This window comes from Dermochelys coriacea, chromosome 8 (assembly GCF_009764565.3).
Source record: "Dermochelys coriacea isolate rDerCor1 chromosome 8, rDerCor1.pri.v4, whole genome shotgun sequence".
Taxonomy (NCBI): Eukaryota; Metazoa; Chordata; order Testudines; family Dermochelyidae; genus Dermochelys; species Dermochelys coriacea.
In genome coordinates, this window is record NC_050075.1 from 12549111 (window position 1) to 12570352 (window position 21242).

Below are 21242 nucleotides of genomic sequence, written 5' to 3' on the forward strand. Positions count from 1 at the left end.
TTCGGTTAAGACCTATTGGCAGAACCCACACTGTTCTGACAATGGGCCTTGATCCTGACCTAGAGGGACCATGTCTGAAGGTGAGAGTTTAATATTCATGTCCCTGCAAACACTGCCAGATTGGGGTCCTATTCAAAACACTAGCCAAGAAATAAAAGGCTCCATGTCTATTACCCTTTCCATGAGGCCATCCAGATCCCCTTCCCAGATATTTTAACGCTGAGTATGCTGGGGGTGGCCATTTCTGACGAGTGTCCTCATGGAATTTCTAACTAGGCCCATTTATACACCAAGTAAGTTCAGCACTTTTTATATGAGCAAACTAAAACTTCTGGGTGTTGATATGAACTGAAATGAACCTGCAAAGCTTGTCAGGGCTTCCTAGCCATTAACTGACTGCCTGAGTGTAAGAGATACAGGGGCAAGTCATCCTATTAAAATACATGTGGACAGGAGGGAGCCTGCATAAATGGCCAGAATCGACTGCATGTGTGGAAGTGACAGGAGATGAGGATAAGCACAACCTTTCCCTTTACAGGAACTTCATGGATTTGGGGCTCTGAGGATTCAGTGGGAGGACAGCGAAGCATCATCTTCCCCCTCCAAATCCACAGGAATGGCCCCATCAGCATTATCTTACAGAGGCCTTCAGTGCTGTCCTAATCTGATGCTCCCAGCAAATACAGACCCTTACCATGCCTACACAGTCCCATCGCCAGCAGGACACTTCAAATGACAGCTTACTGTAGGCACTGGCAAGACATCCTGCCCTCCTCTGGTATATGTGTGGATTAACTTGTGGAAAGATCCCCAGAATCCTGGGGAGTGTTCGGTGCTTCTACTAGATGGACTATGTCCCTCAGAGGCCATACTCCGTCCCTCTCTGCGGTGACAGAAACCTCATCCTCCTGATGGGATGATGCTGTAGAACCTATGCAAGTTAAAAAGTACAGTTTCCACATCCTCCTATGACAGTCCACGATCAAAGGTAAAGCTGATAGCCTCTTCCTTCCCAGATTGGGACACCACTGCACAGGCCAGGAGGAGAAAGTGGGTATCATGTACCCAGTCAAACTAAGCATTCCATAGAGGGGAAGGAAGGAAACGGACGAGGTGGAGGAGTTGTCAGACTATAACTCACTCCAGGAGGTCTCCAGATATGACTTAGAAAAAGGACAACACATACCTGTTATTTGGACCTGGCTCCTAACAGGAGGCTATTCCTTGTATATGTGCCTTCTGGGCTTCTGAAAGGGAACTATTCTACAAAGCCTCATTTTCTCCCTACCCACATAACTGTGGTGTCATCTACACCACTGACTGATTCCTAAGGATCCCATCATGTTCCTCTATTAGAATTAACCTTTTGCCTCATCCCTGTCAAATCCTGGAGGCCCCAGTGCTGTGGGTTACCACGCTTCTGATTCAGATGACACAGCCAGTTTCTGTGGAGAGACTAGAGGCCCAGTTCTTATACAATTCCCTACAGGCCAAACCACAAGTAGCACTGAATCTACCTCTTCACTGTGAGGTCAGCCATAGCCTCCTTGTCGGATTCTGAAGGAAGTGGGAGAAAGGTACTAATGGCTCATGGCTAATGGGATGAGAGCCCCTTGGAGTGATGACTAACAACAGCCACCACAAACCCTGGAATAACAATACTTTGCACTTACAGGGATGTAGCATCTTTCAGCTGAAGTTCTCAAAGTGTTTTACACACACTAATTAAGGGTGTGCAAATAGGTAAATATTATTTGCTCAATTATACAGATAGGGGAACTGAGTCTAAGAGGTAAAGTAACTCATCCAAGTCACACAGGAAGTCGGTAGCATATGCTGGAACAGAACTCAGAACTTCAGGCTTCTCAGGCACTGAAGTAACTACTAGACGCATTCCCTTATACACTGCATGTGAAGCAGTAACATTCTTTTGCTAAAATACATTCTCTACCTTTCCATATTCTGGTTTCAATTTACTTGGTATGCTGGGGCAAAAATATTTAGCAGGAGGAGCCACCTTTTGCAAAACTGAGACTTATTTCCAACAAAACTGCACCCTACTAAAATCAATTTACTGAAACAATAAACCCTTTCACCCTATGGAGTATATTTGGAGACAAAATAGCTAGGAACAAACAAGCAATGAAAAAGCTAACAGAATGTTAGGAACTATTAGGAAAGGGATAGATAATAAGACAGAAAATATCATAATGTCACTATATAAACCCACGGTACGTCCACATCTTGAATACTGCGTGCAGTTCTGGTCGCCCTATCTCAGAAAAGATATATTAGAATTGGAAAAAGTACAGAGAAGAGCACCAAAAATGATTAGGGCTATGGAACAGCTTTTAAGCTTCCATATGAGGAGAGACTGAAAAGACTGGGACCATTCAGTTTGCAAAGAGACAGTTAAGGGGAGGTATGATAAGAGGTCTATAAAATCACGAATGGTGTGGAGAAAGTGAATAAGGAAGCATTATTTATCCCTTCACATAACACATGAATCAGGCAGCGTTGAAAACCTCAGACCACTGTCCATGTGGTCATCACTCATTGGAGTCAAGAGTCATGGGTTCTGTTCCTGGCTCTGCCACAAAATTAGCATGTGACTGTAAGAAGGTCACATAATCTCTATGTGCCTCAGTTCCCTGTTTGTAAAAAGGGGAGTAACAACACTTCCTTCCCTCCCAGGGGTGCTCAGATACTGCTGTGATGCATGGTATAGACACATCAACAAATAAAGTGCTCACATTTTATATTAAGGTATCATTTTATAAAGGGTTAATTATTAATAAATGTTTTAATAACTGATTAATCAATTGTTATAGACTGTTATAGACTCCACCAGGTGAACAGATTGGTTATAACTATGGCTTACAACAGTCAATAAGATCTTCCACGTACGTGTTTATAACAATCTACAACCCAAACTAGCCATGTTCTACAACATACTTACGATATCTCATCATCATATGTTAACCATTTATAAATGGAAATTTAATATATAATGTGACCAATAAAATAAATAACAAGCATACAATCTGCATATGAGCTTAACACGTGCAGTAAAACTTCTAGGTATTTTGTTATAATCATATCCTGCTAATGCACTTAAAAGATTTACAGGAACCAATTATCACCCTTTATGCCACCTACTGACATCAATTATTGCTCAAATTTCAGATGATGACAGAGTGTTTTAGAAATCACTTAATAATCTTCTGTCTTTCTGTAATAATGCTTTTCACTTGCAGAGTGTCCTGGAGCACTTCTGACTAAAGCTATTTCATCCCTTGCAGCAGCAAGACTGAATATTGTTTGAAACTGAAGCAATTATTTTGAAGAGTTTCTGTAAATAATAAACAACTACAAAGAAAAACAGATCATGCTGAAAATGAATAAAACTAAGAGAGCTAAAACCTACATTTCCACTGTTGACCACAGATCCTACTAACCTACTTGTAAGGTAACAGTAGAGGGGTGCTCCTGCAATCTCTGTCTCCGTAAGGAGTTAAATCATTTAAGGCTTTAATTTTCAGGGGGGTCACTGTGTTTCGCCTCTGCATATGGCTTATAGAACAGCTACCTGCAAAAACTTCTAGATTCCCTAGCAGGCTTTGGTGAGATAAGCTTAAAGGCCAAGGCTATTTTCACACAAAATTAGTTTGGATTATCATTTTAAGTATCTTTCTTTTCTTTTTTTTCTTCTTCCCTTGAGACACACTGCCTAACTTTTGCCATTTCTGGGACAGATTCTGATACCCTCACTCACATGCAATTGTATATTACTCCCTGAGTAATCTGGCTGTAGCTAATGAGACTACTCATGGAGTAAGATGCTCCTGAACCGGAATAAGAGTATCGGAATCTGACTCTCTGATTCCTCCTTCTAACTTTTTTCATGGACAGCCTGGAAATAAAACAATCAGCCCAGTAAAGGTCTATGAGCCATTTCTGCTTTCAGATAAGCCCACGCAGGTCTTCACTGATTGGATCTGGGTGGAAAGGTGTAAGTGGAAACTGTATTGACTAGTGGATAGGTCACTGGAGTGTGGCCACCTGCACTCTAATCCTGGTTCTGCCATTCTCCAGCAAGTTATTTATTTACCACACCTCTCTGTGTGTTTGTTTCCCCTTCCACATTTTGCCTGCCTTCTTTATTTAGACTGCAACCTCTTTAGGGCAGGGACTGTCTTTTACTATGTGTTTGTACAGTGCCTAGCACAATGGGGCCACAAACTTAGTCAGTGGCCTTTAGGTTCCTAATAGCATCATCATCATTAATATTCCATCCCAATAATTGAAATAAAAAAAGAAGTCAAATCCATTTGCAAAATGGCATTTGCTCTGCTGGCCGTGAACAGTAAATAACGAAAAGCCACATTTTGTTCTCAATTACACCAATGGAGTTAATCCAGACTGACACTGATGTAACTAAGACCAGCATCTGGCCCTAAATCTGTTCTCAGGATACTTCCACACTGTAGATATGCATCCACTCTGTGTCTTAAATGTCCTTCACTTGTAAACTGTTAATATTATGGGAAGTGGTGGAGGATTTGCTGTTTTTCTATTAGCATCAAACAAGTCCACCCTTAAACTGATTGTGCAATGAGCTTATGTTCTCAGTCGCGCACACAGTACCCAGGAATGTTTTTTGTGGGCTGCCGTACAGATATGTTATAAAGCAGTCCCAAACTGGCAAGATTTATCTAAAACAAAAATCCAAACAAACAGAGCCTGAATTATTAATGGAGATAAGCTTTCTCAACTGATTAACAATAACTACTGCAAGCCTGGATTCAGCTGCAGAGCTGAACATCTTTGTGAAACCACACAACGTGGGAAGCTCTCCATATGGATTACACAGGGGTAAATAGTCCATTATGGCCATTAACAGTAGATGACTAGCAGAAGATTCCAGTCAAAGCCTTTGCACATTAACAATCCCTTATGGCAGCAGGATGGTGGGAAGGCAATTAAAAGGGGGAAGTCAGTCTGTCATTTAAAGGAAATGGAACCCACTACAAAAAGGACAGGGCTCCACACATCCCACCGGGAGCGGCGTATGTGAAACAGACTGCATTGTGGGGACAGAAAGCCCCTTGGTATCTTCAGCCTACAGATGCAGAAGAATCCCACTCCCAAATGGTATGAGCAAAATAAAAATGAGGTCTTGGTACTGCTGTAGGGTAAATCAGGATTAAGACCAGAGAAGTCAATGGAGTTACGTCAGTGTAGAACCCGGGTAAGTGAGGTCTGAAAAAGACCCAGGAGACAGCCAATGACAGAAGCACTGGGATGTGGTTAGTGAAGGGAACTGTATGTCAAGAGACCAGAGTTTTATTTCTGATTCCACTACTATCCCAGAGTGTAACCCCTTCCCCCTGTAAAGGGGGATAATAAACCTTGGCTATTTCACAGGGCTGTCCCAAGACCCGCTGGGGTTGATTCTCCACTCCCTCACACCAGTGTAAATCAGGAGTAGCTCCACTGAAGTCAATAGAATTACTCTAGTGTAAAAATTGTGTGAGTGGAGACTCAGACCTAAGGTTTCTGAAAGGCTGTGAGATCCTCAGATGAAAGGCCTGATGTGAATGAGAATTAACCACTGGCCTGCTTGCTGCTGTTGCACCGTCTCTGAGACAATGGTGTTCTCTGGGACAATGGCATGTTAATGAGATATAGCACACAGCTAACACCTCACAAGCTGTGACTCTTACATAGAGCAGTGACTTAGTGGTCTAAGCATCAAGAATATAACCCTTAAACTCCCTAGAGCCACAAGTTCAAACCCTGTAAAACATCAAGTCAGTTTTCTTCCTTCTGAGGTAGCTAACTTGACTTCCATACTGTTTAGGGTTCAGAAAGAGAGCAATATAGCTATATCTTAGTTAGGAATGTAAGACTGGCTACAGTATATTCCTTTCTGGATCTACAAGAATCAGATTTAGATCCAAAAAGAGACAATAATATCACTTAAAAATACTGATGATTAAATCATATCTAGTGAAGCATAAAAATGAGGTAGCAGGCTCACTACCCAGTGCAGCAGTGAAAGCTCAGTGAATAGACTCTGACCAATCAACTGTTTTGTTTCATGCCCCCACTTTGAATGCATATCTGGGAACCTTTCTCCAAAGCCTTATGCTCCGTTCCATCTGCCGTGCAATGGTTCTATTTCAAGGGAAAAGGTGTTTGCCTAATGTGAGGAAGTTATTGGGAGTGCCTCTAATCAGCTGTTATCGTTAGTACAAGTGCAGTGATCAGGGGACTCAGACCACTTGTACGCAGAGCTGTGGCTCAGTAAATGCCCGCTCAATTTAATCTCTGCAGCCCCTCCCAAAGGGATAACTAATGCACCAACTCCACCGACCTCAGTTTATTCCAGCAATGTCCACTAAGATGGACTTCACCTCCATTGACTTGAGATGTTCTAATCATAACAGAGACATATCTTACACATACTACGATGAACTTCTACCCCATCCCTGCTACACCAGGAGTAAATCTGACCCAGGTGCTTCTTGCTATTCCTATAAAACAACAAGAACACCTCAAGTGCCCACTGTAGAGCCCTGAGTGAGTAAAGTCCACAGTGAATTTATATAAGCAGCATATACTGTATGGATTATATCGAGGAATACTTAAAAATGTTCATTCTGCCTTCAGCAAGACTGATTCAGGCATCAACATTTTTAGCAATTTCTCTGGGATTCTGTGTGTGTGAAGTGCCTATCACGGCAAAGGGACTTTTCAGTCTGAGGCTTTGAAGTCTCTCTAGCCACAATCCTACAATAGCTTTGAATTTAATGGAGATCACAATGTGCGGCGTGAAATCTTAATAAAAAACCAAAGACTTGCGGCATGGCTTCTTCCTAAAAGGAAAGGTCTTGTGCTGTCTATAATGTCCTATACTTATAAATTTGGTCAATATCTGATCCAAATTACTTTAGATCCACTTTCTTTATTACCTCACATTGCAGCAGCAACAAATAATTGTTCAGCTCATCTTAAATGTTGAGCTCATCTTTATAAGCTAGGAGCTCTTTAAACAGTATATTTTTACAGGATACAGTAGCTGGTTACTGGCATGTGCTCATGACAAAGGAAAGTTTTTTTAACTGACTTAAAGCTTTTTATGTGATCAGTTACTAAACTTTACATTTACACTGATAATCTTTTGTTTCTCAGGAAAGCTGCTTACTTGTCTCAGAAAGTGCCCATATAGCTGTTTGCTATTTGGAAGATTTATTTGATCTCAGTAATCAAATCTCCTCTCTCGGGTCATCTAAAACAGGACTGGAAAAGGCATTAGGGAATACACTATATGGAACAATATTGCACTGGCAGAGGAACCGACTAGATGATCTAATAGGTATTTTCCGTCTCTCCCTTCTGTGATTCCCTAAAAATCAGTTTTGGATCATGCTGCCTTTTTCTTTGTCATTAAATTCTTTGTATGTGACACATCCTGTGCACAGCCTAATAACATTTCTGGTTACAGAAATTTAGCTGCAAGTCTAGGTGCAGTTTTAAACTTTTGCAAGTCTCCTTATTCTGAGGGACATCTTCTGACTTTGGCCACGCTCTCTGAATTTGAGGACAGGCTACGATTCTCCAGTAAGACTGAGTTGACAATTCAGAAGTTTAACAAAGCTTGTTTGGAAATCACAGTATATTATGAATCACTGGGAATATTAACATTGCAGATGTCAAAGACAGATTGTCTCCAGGCCAGCCTATGCACATTGCTATCTACTGCACTAGGCATTCTACTAGGAGGTGAAGGAAATTGGCTTCTAATTCTATTCTGCCATTGACTTGCTGAGTGACCTGACCCATCTGTAAAATGGAGATAAAATTGTTTATCCTCCTTTGGTATACCTCTCCATACTTTGAGACCTACAGATGAAAAAATGCTGTACACATACAAAGTGTTACTGTTGTTTGGATTCTGAAAATTTGTTACATAAGCTTTAAGTCCTGCCTATTTCAATGGTTTGGCTTTGTTTTATTCCATGATCATATAAAACCCATCACTTTAGACTGATCATAATAATAATTTGCACCTCTATAGTGCTCTCAAGATGAGGATCACAAAGCACTAATATATTGCATTGGAACACTTTTGAGAGTAGGTAAGCATTACCATCCCCACTTTACAGATTGGGAAACTCAAGCACAGAAAGATTAAGTGATTTGGCCATGGTCATACATTAAGTCAGTAGAAGATGGCAGAACTCCATGAATTGCCATCCTGAGCATTAACCTCAAGACAACACAGACTTTTGTGCCCACACAGTGTTGGAGGATGTATTATTAATCTATGCCACATTTCCCTTTCAAATTACTGGAAAAAATGTCCTAGACATAGTTCTAATACAGACCTGGGACAGAGGGGAGAGACAGCAGAATCCTTATGCTAGAGCTACATTCTCAGTAGATCTCATGGAAATCACATACACAGACTAGATACTATTTTCAAATCCCTGCCCCACTCCAGAATATTAAAGGCTAAGACAGTAATTATTGTGCCCTTTTTAAAAACAAAAATACATTGCTGATTTGGCCTGATGGGCTACTGGTTTCTTTGCACTACCACAATTGGAAATCCGTGGATTCAATACTATTGTTAATCATTGGTACTATAGCAGCACTTAGAGGCCCCATGTGAGATCAGGGCCCCATTATGCTAGGTGTTGTGCAAACACACAGTAGGAGACAGTCCTTGCCCCAAAGAGCTTACTCTCTGAATAAACGAGACAGACAATGGGTCAGAGAAGGCACAATGATGCACAGAAGCCAAGTGAAGCAGCTTGCCCAAGGTCACAGAGATGGTCAGTGGCAGTGTCAATTTCCTGATTCCCAGATCAGTGCCCCACTGGATCACTCTTCATCTCAATGCAAGCAAGTCCAATTCTCCCATTGTCTGGTTCATCAAGGATTGGAGGTGTGGCAAAGGCAGCAGGCTCACTCCTTAGGGATGTGGGGAGTATATTTCATCATCTCTACAGAAACTCCTACAATGATGAAGGTTTGGGATGTGATCTCTAAAAGGGCTTTTTGGCAATATAAAAATAAGATACTATAATAATATCTACACTATGTACTATTGCAACAGGCAGCTCCCTTTCCTAATCTCTGGCTTTTAAATTCAACATATATCTTATTGCATTTCAATTGGTAAAACAATCTATCTAATCTAAAATACTAAAATTTGGAAGATGCAAGATTAAAGATAACAAGCAACTTCTGGTTATGCAAGAGACCCAGTTTGCTTGTGGTGCTGTGCTAGCACCTCAGACCCCTTTCCTCCCCAAGCTGTGAAACCAGTGTTCTCATCTCAGTCTTGCAAGTTAACAGTTAATGTGGCAGCTGAAAATCCTTTAAGACAATGGATTTATAACCTGATGCTTTACAGAAATAATAAAAAGAAAAGGAGGACTTGTGGCACCTTAGAGACTAACAAATTTATTTGAGCATAAAGCATAAAATAAATGTGTTAGTCTCTAAGGTGCCACAAGTCCTCCTTTTCTTTTTGCGGACACAGACTAAAAACGCCTGCTACTCTGAAACCTGTCATTATGCAAGAAATAATAAAGTGAGTCTGATTTAACTCAACCAAACTGATTCTTGGAGCAGCCAAATCTCTGGCCGTTGACCTTCTATGAGCCCTTGAAACACTTACAAGAAGGAATCGGAAGTGGAATACAACTGAGAGAGAAAGGCCATGTTCAGTTCTAGCGCAACGATTGTGAAGCCCAATGGTGAAAAGCCAGATGAATTCGAGTCTGGCATTTCCCAGGCTCTCCTGGAGTTGGAGACGTACTCTGATTTAAAAGCTCAGCTGAGAGACTTGAACATCACAACAGCTAAGGAAATTGAAGTAGGGGGTGGTAGAAAAGCAATCACAATCTTTGTACCAGTTCCTCAGCTGAAATCTTTCCAGAAGATCCAGGTCCGATTAGTTCGTGAGCTGGAGAAAAAATTCAGCGGCAAGCATGTGGTGTTCATTGCTCAGAGAAGAATTTTGCGCAAACCAACAAGGAAAAGCCATAAAAAAACAAGCAAAAGCGTCCCAGGAGCCGCACATTTACTGCAGTGCATGATGCCATTCTCAAAGATCTGGTCTTCCCTAGTGAAAACGACATGAGATTCCGCGTGAAACTAGACGGCAGCAGACTCATAAAGGTCCATTTGGACAAAGCACAACAGAATAATGTTGAACACAAGGTGGAAACATTTTCTGGTATCTACAAGAAGCTCACTGGCAAAGATGTTATTTTTGAGTTCCCAGAATTCCAGCTGTAAAGTGCAAGAATGACTGAATAAACAGTTTAATTGTTAAAAAACAAAACAAAACAAAAAAAACCCTATTTCATTGGCAGCAAGCACACTTTGCACAGCAACCAAGCTCAAAAGAGGGTGTAAAGACTGATGACACTAACAATCCATCAGAGTCAGAAAAGATGCAGAATGTGATTTCTCAGAAACAGAAGCTTCATCTGTGGAGTGATAGGAAGTTTGATTCCTTTGAAGACAGACAGCAACATTTCAGGCTAGTGCTGATTGGTACAATTCCTATGGCTGTGTTGTTTACTTAGTGCAAAGACCTGGCCAAAATCACTGATGTTTCAAAACCTGTGGCGAAAACAGGGTGTGATACCTACAGGGCTGAAGCTGCTAAGATGGGCTAGGTTGTCTGTGATTCACTAATGAAGCTGTGGGAGAGGCAATGAATGTTTAACATAGTTAACCAGGCTCCAAAAATACCTCTAGAATTCTCTTATATGCATGGTGATAATGATAGCAAAATATGGCTAATAAAACTTTAGTCAGTGAAAGGAGAAGAGATTCACTGAAAACAAGAATGCAGAAGGTCAGCAAATATATGGAGCCAAATTCTGCGTTAATTTACATTCTGTGTGATTCCACTGCAATAAAGAGGTTCTCACAGGGTACTGATCAATGCAGAATTTAGCTCATGAACTGTACGTTTGAATATGTCTTTCCTAATAAGCAATGTATGATTCTGTTTATTAAGGTGTTTTATATCACATCTAGTCCCTCCCTTGCAGACCACTGTCTTTGGGAGTAGCACTTTATGTCAGTAAATTCCAACCACTGTTGTGAAAAGCTGAATGTTTATACTTAAATTACTAGTAGTCTGCTATTCTTAGCTTAGTCGTTGTAATCACAACACAGTAACCCTTACTCAGCCAGGGTTGGAAAGTTGCTCCATAGTAACTAAAACCCAGTTTCAGTGCTAACAAGTTTGCCCACCTCAACATCATAAACACTAATGGGCTAACTCCCAATCCCACTTACTTCTGTTTAACTGAAATGGATTAAAATGTGCAGAGATAAAAAGCTACAGTTATGCTAGCAATACCATGCTGTGCCATATGCAGACAACTGGAAAACGAAAGGCACCCCATAACCGATATTCCTCAGCTCTATATATTTTGACAGAAATAATGCCATTGCTTTCCTCTGACTCCATCTGTCAGTTTGGCAAGAAGACAGTTGAGCGGGGCCTTTGTGATTTTGGAGAGAGTCACGGGAACAGGAGTAGATGTCGGTGTGGTACCTTTCCTTTTCCTCTCCTGGCCACGGGGCACTTCCTGCAGTACAGTGCTTTGGGGAGCAGTATGGAGATGAAGCTAGAGATGGGCATGGAGTTAAAGCGCAGCAGTGGGAGTCTGGATTTTGTTATCTGTTCTGTAAATCAGCCTCCTGGCTCTACTGCAGTGGTTCTCAAACTTTTTATATTGGCGACGCCGGGGCTGACAGCTCATGATCCCCACGTAACCATCTCGTGACCCTCTGAGGCTAATAAATCATGACTCCCAGTTTGAGAACCCCTGCTCTACTGGGTGAAAGTAGCACTGAAGGCCTCAACCTTTTTTGTTTTCATAATTAATAAGGCATAATACCAGCTCAGTGTGCTCCCCGGCAAGCAGAGAAATAACAGCAGCACCTACCCATCTCCCTGAACTCCATGTTCACAAGCTCCAGCCAGCAAGCATCAATCTCATCCAGGTTGTAGCGGCTCATTCCTTGTGAGCATGTCCTGTTGACCTCCGAAATCTCAGAGAGAGACAGACTGCTTGGGGAAACCTGTGGAGAAGACTGCTCTAGCAGGGGCGTAATCCTAGGAGAAGAAAAAGAGAGCATAAGAAAGAGCTGCCGTAGTAAAGAATTTATCATTAGAAACCTGACCACAAACTATTTATCACTAATGCCCTGATCCTGCCAACACTTATGCACGTGCTTAACTTTAAGCATTCCCATCACAAGCAGTCCCATCCAAGTCAACGGGGCTACTGACATGCTTAAAGGTAAGCTTGGTCATAAGTGTTGGCAAGATCAAGGTTCTTACGCACACACCTAAATTTTCAAAACTGACTAGTGATTTTGGGTGCTTCAGATTTGGAGGCCTGACTTCAGCCATGCAGAAGGCATGATGCTTAGACAGTGCTTAGCAACCACCCTATGAAAATCTGGTGTCTCAAGTTGGGTCCTCAAAATTGAGGCCCCCCCAAATCACAAGTCGCTTATGAAAGCTCCATGATTTTTTAGACACTAACAAAATACATTTGAAAAGATGAAGATCCAGCCTGCACATAAATGTTGCACTGCTTTAACTACGTCCATCAAGTTGGGGTGAACCCCACCTAGCATGGCCACAGTTATACCGGTATAAAAGTCCATATACTGGTATAGCATATTCCTGCGATGAGAAGGGGAGTAAGCTCCACTGGCTGAAGCACTTTTATATTGTTAGGGGTTCCACCAGTAGAACAATTTCGATAAAAAGCACCTAACTGACACAGTTATATTGTGACACAATCTGTGCAGACCAGGCCTAACTTACAGGAAGAAAAATGCTCATGTGTTGACACTAGATGTAGGTCTTTGTAAACACCAGGGTCCCTATTCATGTAGCAACAGCTTCACAACTGAGAAGGACAGTGAATGTTCAGCACAGAGGCAAAACCCAGTGTGTTTCACCCCGACCTCGCAGCAAATCTCAACGTTCAAGTGACCCATATTGCAGACACTCTTAGGACAGAATGCGCCTTCGTGGCAAAAGCTCGTACTGTGTGGGCACCATGGGAAGTGCAATCTCTTTTTCTACCCTTTAATGGACTAATATACAGTGGTATAGGCAATGGTTTAACATTGCATCAGGAGCCACAGTTGCACTCCACTAAAAGGAACATGTGGCATCGTGGGAGACCCTGAGAGATGCTGGCTATTTTGACAGGATGCTAAACCTTCTTGGTTATCTATCAACCCATAGGGGTCGTTGCCATTGTAGGTGTGTTTTTAATTGATGTATTTGCATAAGCAGTGATTAATGTAGAAGGATGTTTGCCCTGCATCTTTTTAGGTGTGTCCCAGGAGCTGTAACAGCATGAACAGGGCATAGATTGACTCCCTCTCCATATACCTTGGCATTGCCTCTAACTGAGAAGCAGATGGTATACAAGACAGCCCAAACTGAGGTAAAGAAACCACCAGTGAGCAATTACACATCACTAATTTTCATTTCCTTAAAATAAAAAGGATTAAAGAACCTCCAGGATAACAACTCAGCTGCTTAAAGCGGTGGGTCAAGGAAGGTGTTTAAAGAGTCAGATGCTGCTGCTGTAAAAAAATACTTTGCACTGCTTGCAATCCGGGTGGGGTGATTGCCATCAGATGAGAAAGAGAAGGATGTGCCAGGGTAAACAGGACACTGTACCAAAACAACCCATTTGTGCTTATTGGTAGGGAGGAAAAGTGGGGGATGGTTTTAATGTCTTTCAAAAGAAAAATAATGTGAAAACAGAAAAATATCCACATTCGACTTTGCTAAGTGTTTGGTTTTCAGGTACTGGAGAGGCTATGCTTTTCCAAATGTACAGTAAAGCACGATCCACAAGCGTGTTGCTTTTCCTAGTGGTTAGAGCAAGCACTAGGCTTCAGGAGGTATGAGCTGTATTTCTGGTTCTGCTGCTAACTTGCTGCATGAGCTTGGGCATGTCTCTTACCCACTCTGTCTTTTGTTTCCCAATCAGTAAATAGGGATAACAATGCTTACTTGCCTCACGAGGGGTGAGGGCATCTGAAATTGATCTATGATTGGAAGGATGGTCTGCTGGTTAAGGCACTGAGTTGGAACTCTTGAAGCAGGGTGCAGATCGCAGCTCTGCCACAGACTCCTTGGGCAAGTCCCTTAGGGCTTGTCTAGACAAACATTTAGTTTGAGGAAAGGTGGGGTGTGAATCTACCCTGCACTAGCCTGTTATGAGATAACTGTGCATGCAGACCCTGCTGATGCTCATTAACAATTTGTTAATGCACTTTGATCTAATCCTCTTTAAAACTGTTAGTGTGCGTCAGCAGGGTCCACGGAGACCGTTAGTGCGTGGTAGGCTAGTGCAGGGTAGAGTTACTTCCCAGCTTGCCATAAACTCATTGTTTGTGTAGACAAACCCTTATTCTCTCTGTTTCCCATTTGTAAAACAGGAGTAATAATGCTTTCCTTCTCTTACTCTTTGCTTTGTCTATTTATACCTTAAAATGTTTGGGGTAGGAGCTCTCTCTTACAATGTGTATATGGAACACACAGTACAATGGGGATCCAGTCTTGGCTGTGTCCCCTAGGCACCAGCTTAATGCAAGATCAGGCCCACTGATCTTCTCCAGCAGATGATGATCCACAGCAGAAGTGGAAAGCATTATTGCATAAGGTATCTGAACATGAATCCCATGGATTAGCGATATAGCCCAATGCACACTTCGGGCTGAGTCAGCATAAATATTTGTAAATGAGTTTTAAAAACTGTATAAAGATTGAAGTACCTCGAAGCAGAACCCTACAGTCAGGGGTTTATTTGTTCAGATCCAGGACTGCACACTGAAAGAATGAAGATAAACTGAGCTTATAGTCAAAGCACAGGTGAAACCATGTGTCTGCGGTTTGGGAAATTTTCCATTTAACTTTGGGAAACATATAACGGGTCAAAAGTATTGCAGATGTAACCCCATCAAAGTCAATTAACTTCAGTGAAGTTACACAAGGAATGAACTTGGCCCACACTATATACTGGCACCAAAAACAGCTCTGAATTTGTTTGTGTTTGCTGGACTACTCAACCCTAGGGAGTGAATTTGAGCTTGGGGGATACACACGAGGAGTTTTGAATTTAGCGAGGAGTTTTCCAAACTCCCTCTAGATTGTGGTAACCACTGAAAGTGCACAAAGATCCCACATTTTAGCCAGAAACTAGGCAGAGAGGTTTAGGCCCAGATCAGTAACATCATTAAGTAAATCCCCTCTGAGTATTTGGCTTTGTGGCCACCAGGCTTTCTGAAACTGAGACAGGATTCCAGCCACAGCATGCAAACCAGCTGTGCGGTGAACTCACCTGGATGCTTAGAATGCTGCTCCTTAAGCATTCACAGCAATCACTGAAAATGCTGCCATCATCTGGGAACTTTCCTTTTCTCAACAACACTTTTCTTTCCAAGAAAGCCTGCTAATGGAGGACTGGGGTCCTGCCTTCTTGTGCCCACTATGCTTTCAGGAGTCCATTTCAGTGAATGCCTTATTGTGCCATTATGATCCCTAAATCCTGGCCTTAGAATGTAGAAAACTGTTAAACAGGCATCTTACCAAACAACAACAGTTTGCAGCTCTGTAGAGCCTTTCATCTAGGGAACCCCAAGTGTTTTACAACCATGGATGAACAGAGCCTCACAATGTCCCCAGTTTACAGATCATTGAATAGACTGATTGGTCCAAACTTGTCCATACAATGAGACAGTGGAAGACCTGTGAATAGAACCCAGGAGTCCTGATTCCCAATGCCTGCTTTAACCTCTAGACCACACTACTCTAAATTTAGTCTACCTTCCCTCTCCCTTTTTAATGATGCCCCCAATCACCTAGTTCTGCACAGGAAAGCTGCCCACCCTGTGATGCCATTACTTGCCCGACATATCCTTGCACACAGCTATGTCCAAGAAGGACTTAACAGCCATTCCAGACATTCCTTTTCTCCCAGAAATCACTCTCCCTCACTTTAGTCTGAACAGAAAGTATCGCAGACTTGTGCAGAACCCCAAACTTGCAACGTTTTTATTTGCAAGTTTGATCATGAAATTATTTGAATTAGCACAAATGTGCAAGGGACGAGACTCAGGTTAGAGGTCTCCTTATTCCTCCGGCCCAGCTTGGGCAGGTCTGCATTACACTGGAAGCTACTAGGAATGCTACCAAGTCTGATGCTGCCTCTGGCACAAGAAAAACCACACAGTGCACTGAGCTGTGTTAGGCTATCTGCAACAAGGATTCTCCTTAACTCTAAAAGGGGGTGACCCCCTCAGCCTTTCATTTATTTTTTCTGTTCCCTTAAGGGAAGCACTTAGCCCTAAAAAAACAACAACGAGGAGTCAGCCCTAGGCAATATGACAATGATACAAGAGAGAGCAGCTGTCAGTTCTTCGGGACACTGTCAATCACTGAATGTGTTATCCCCACACAGCATGAGAGAGTTTGCTGGCTTACCTCCCTCTGCCACCCTGTCCTACAGCCTTAAGAGCCGCCTATACAACAGGCTCTACCTCCTGCACCTCAGAAGCTTCCACACTCAATAGATGTAAGCACGGAGCTGCTGAATTTGTTTTACAAAGCCCCTCAGTGGTCTGAACATAAGCCCAGGAGCCAGGAACTCCTGAGTTCCAAGCCTGGCTCTCCTACTTGCTGTCTCTGTGGCCTCAGCCACTTTCCATCTAAGTTTCCCCTTCTGCTAAATTGGCTTCATAATATTACCAACTTCAGGAATAATAAACATGCCATCACATACAATTTCTAATGGCATATCTTATTCTTTTTTAAAAATAGATGATTGTTATCAATAAGAATTCATCTGTTCTTCACACACTCCATTCTTGCCTCTTTTACCCTGCATTCAGCAGAATCCCAGATTTCAAGAGAGCCGTAACCAATACGAAAGCTTTGGGCCTAGGTCTCTGGGGGAACAACCTATCTTTCGAGGAATTAAATACTTTCCTCTCTCACCAGGAAGGATTAAGCCATTTTTTCTCTTCATGTGGCGCTTTTATTTCTTCCTGTCTTGCGAGCATTACTACACATCTGTTGGCAACAACCTCCCACATGTTTTGATTCCGAAGTCAAACAAATAACCCTACCTCCGGCTAAATCTGTCTGCATCAATCTCCTCACATTGGTCCCTGTGATATCAGAGGGCTTTTTCCCCCTCAGAGCTCACTGAAGGGATCACTGAGAATAATCATGTGAACAAAGGGCCACTTCAGGAAAGAAATAGCCAGCCTGGATTTTTATATCTACCGCTCTGTACAGAGCTGGGAAATCTAATGTGAAAAAGCACAAGTGAAAAGTAGGCTACTCCAGCCTCTGCTGAGATGTGGTAAGCCAAGCTATGACAGCTATTACAGTCATTTACTTTAAGGGCTATCAGATGGGGACGAGAAGCCAATGAAACTCTTGTTATTCTTAGACTGTGAAGCTAGAAGCAGAAGAATGTGGTTGTTAAGGATAGTACTGCTTTTTCAAGGAGCTCAGGAACCCTGTCTCTCTCTCAGTGAGGTACTGTTTCCATAATAATGAGTCGATGCTGATCTACCCCAGCCAGAACGGAGAGACGCTGTGCCTAGGTAGGTTAGCAGCTTACACAGATGGACAGGCAGACACAGGGCTTTAAGCCTGATAGGGCTCTCTGCACATTCCCAATTACACACACGCACTACCCCACTGGCCACAGTACCAAAAGGCCAGGGAAGCGGGCAGGCCGGCGGGGGGAGGGGTGTGTGTAATGAAAGGAGGTGATGGGACCATGCCTATCTTATTTTGTATAGGGGGGTCCTCTGCAAAAACAAGACCATTCCTTAGTTTTGTGCAATGATCATTTGTGATCACATGCTCCCGCCCGCACTCCCCCCGGGGTGCTCAGTAAGGAGTGTGTGCAGTTCAACAACTGCCCTGGCAAGTCGCATAAGTGCACCCTAGGGATCCAATACTCTCTAGCAGAAGGCACTGAACTGACAAGCCTTTTCTGGAGGTTTGCCATGCAGCAATATTTGATCAACTGTAATTGTGGGTGAGCAATCTGAGTTCAAACTGGATGATATTAAAATCCCCAATTAGGAAATACTGACAGCCAGATACCAATCTTTTTTACACTGAGTGACTCCTTTCACCCTGCAATACAGCAGATCAGGATTGCCTGCAACTCCTCGTTCTGCATTTTGAAGCTGTTCATCCCTTGGGGAGAATTAAAGGATGGAGCTCTTTTTTCACCCTCTGAATGAATGTGAGGTTAATGCTTTGTCTTAGATGAGATGCGTTTGGAAACATCAGCTCAGCCACCAGACACTGAGCTCCCACTTCCCAAACACAGTGTCCCAGAATTGCCCATCACAAGAGGAAGCCTCTTCTCAAATCTATTATCTCCCAGGCCTCAGAGACGTCAAGGTGGCCCCATTCTCCGCCAGTGGAGGAAGGCTATGGGGCAGTGCTACCACTCTCTAGACACACTGAGTAGTACCCATTCCACAAGGAGTCCCACTGAACAGACACAAGCCCTACGTAGGAACGTACAACACTACAGCTACATACTCCTGAGATAGCTCAGGATGAACTGTTTCATAATATGATGGGCTACCACGCAGAAGCTCACTGGAATTCCTCCTTGCCCAACCTCCCACACAAATGGAGATTGCATTGCGATTCAGAGCCCAGTCTAATTCACAGCAAAGTTAATGGAAAGGCTCCTACAGACTTTGATGGGCCTTGGACTGGATTCTTGAGCATCTGACTGGAACCATAACGGTCAGAAGATGGGCTACATCTTGCATTAATTTAAATCAGCACAGGTCGATTTCCACCAGCAATGCATCCTGCCCAGCATTTCAATACACCTCAGCTACTGCAGTGGAGTTATTCTGGTGTTCCAAGAGTCACTAAAATCAAAATCTGAGCCTGAGACTCTTTGAAACTATAAAATCAAGTTCTAAAAGGGTCATTTCACGTCTTCATCCTTCCCAGCTAGACGAACTGTGCCCAGCTCTCCCCTAAATACAGCAGAATTCTTTTGACTTCAGTGAAGTTAACTCTTGAGTTACATCAGTGTAAATGAGAAGATCAGGCCCGTTGAGTATTATAGTGTTTACTGGGGGTCAGAGTCTGACTGTGGTTGTAAAGCCACTAGCATCAGAGAGAGTTACTTCTAATTTACAGCAGTGCAAAAAATATCAGATTTTGCTCCTGGAGAGGACATTAAACTGAGGTCCTGTCTGCTCTGTGTAGACGTTCAAGCTCCCAGAACACCACTTGTAAGAGCAGGGATGTCCTGACCAAATGCAATTACACTGCCGAGTAATGTGCTGTGAGCAAGCTGCCTGCTACCCTGATGGCACAGGAATCCTTGTAGATGATACTGCTGAAGGTGGCTATCCTCCAGTATGTATTTACACTTTGTGGTGCTTTGCAATGAAAGGAGTCACATATCACACTTACGGATTGGTTCTGGACACTGTGTAATAAGAACCAGGATAAAGAGAAGAGAAGCAAAGCTGGCTCATCTGCCATTAACTTCCTGGATGGGAAATGAGCAGGCACTCGCTGTCAATTCTCCTGCATTCTTCAGTAACTTTATAGCATCATGTGTCACACTTGCCATGTGCATGACAACCGTGTCACACATAATGACATACAATCACAGGAAGAGCTAGAACTGAAAAGCAAAATGCGGTGCCAGCTCTGACAGCTCTCTGCAAACTCAGGAGCTGAAGCTTGCAGCAATATTTGCATAGATCATGTTTCCTCCCTGAAATATCACATCATGACCCAAATGTCAATATACAAACATGCTGCAAGGAAACAAACAAGCACACAGCAACAAACTTTATTGTATTACAGCCTTCAAAAAACATCTGTGGCTAGGATAGTTCTGATCATGCCAAACCTGTGGGCCTGATTCTCCTCTCACTTACACCTCTGTGAACTGGGAATAGCTTTACAGAAGTCAGGGAGTTACATTTGTGTAAATGAGAGGACAATCAAACCTGCTATCTGTGCTTACAACTGATTTTAAAATAAGGCTGCCAAAGAATTCATCACAGGAGATGCACACTTCTTAGATATGTTCCCTGCATCGCTCATAAGGGGGGGCACAGCTGCAGGGGTGGGGTTGATGGAACAAGGGACCAGCATGGCCATCTTCACTCTGTGTGCCAGTTCACTGACAATGAGGAGTTAACATGGGCAGAAAGGGGTTCTCCTCTGAGAGACTGTGAGTGGAGGAAGGGGGCAGTGAAACAGGAAATGACTAACTGCTTTATATTAAAGATGGGCTGGAGCTGAGAAGTCTTAGAGCCAAATCCTATACTGACTACACTCAGTACAACACTACTGAAGCCCATAACTGGCTTCCATCTAACTTAGGTAATATGTCCTGTTACCATAGTATGTGAGCGCCTCACAGCCTTTCACGTATTTATCCTCACTGCACCCCCGTGCAGCAGTGCTATTATCCCCATTATACAGATGGGGAACTGAGTCACGGAGAGACGTGACTTGCCCAAGTCACACAGAAAGTCTGTGACAGAGCAAGGAACTGAACCTAGGTCTCTCAAGTCCCAGGCTAGTGTCCACTGCCTGTTCAGTAGCCACACTGGTCACTGCCATCAAAACACCACACTTCAGCTGCAGGAGTAAGAGATGAGAATATGTGGCTCAGCGAACAGAGCAACAGCATGGGAATCAGGACACCTGGGTTCTTTGTCTTGTCCACTGACTTACTGCATCACCTTGTGCAAGCCACCTAATCACTCTGTGTCTTGGTTTCCCCATCTGTGAACTGAGAATACAGACCTGTAAGCCCCTTTGTAAAGCGCTTTGAGAGCTATGAATGAGGAGTGCTATACAATTGCAAACTATTATTATGTGCTACAGGAGCAAAATGCAAGCCAAGTTCCAAGAAAGATCCAAAGGGTGACTTCAAGGAGCAATGCACTAGGAAATACAACCACCCTCAGTCAGCCAGTGAAAGATGCCACTGTAATAACCTGGGGATAGCCCCTCCAGATTTCTGGCTAGGATTCTGGAAACTAAACAAAGACTAGCCCTCAGAGATTCCCTCCCAGGTTTTACACTGAGCCCAGTGCAATCTAGGATAGGGCTTCGGGTCTTTAGTAAACTC

The 21242-nt window shown here is 42.9% G+C and overlaps 2 protein-coding genes across 8 annotated transcripts in view; one reads left to right on the forward strand and one right to left on the reverse strand.

Moving 5' to 3' along the window:
• JADE2 (jade family PHD finger 2) overlaps window positions 1-21242 on the reverse strand; it is a 167908-nt gene that overhangs the window by 66819 nt on the left and 79847 nt on the right. For all 7 annotated transcript variants that reach the window (XM_043490812.1, XM_038412220.2, XM_038412219.2 and 4 more), the window contains one exon: window positions 11991-12160. In XM_043490812.1, coding sequence (XP_043346747.1) covers window positions 11991-12160 — 170 coding nt within the window. The remainder of the gene's footprint in view (window positions 1-11990; window positions 12161-21242) is intronic.
• LOC119859731 (40S ribosomal protein S7-like) lies at window positions 9727-10384 on the forward strand. Its single transcript, XM_038412223.2, is given in 2 exon segments — window positions 9727-10061; window positions 10064-10384. Coding segments are annotated over 2 exon segments (579 nt in total). The 5' UTR covers window positions 9727-9736; the 3' UTR covers window positions 10318-10384.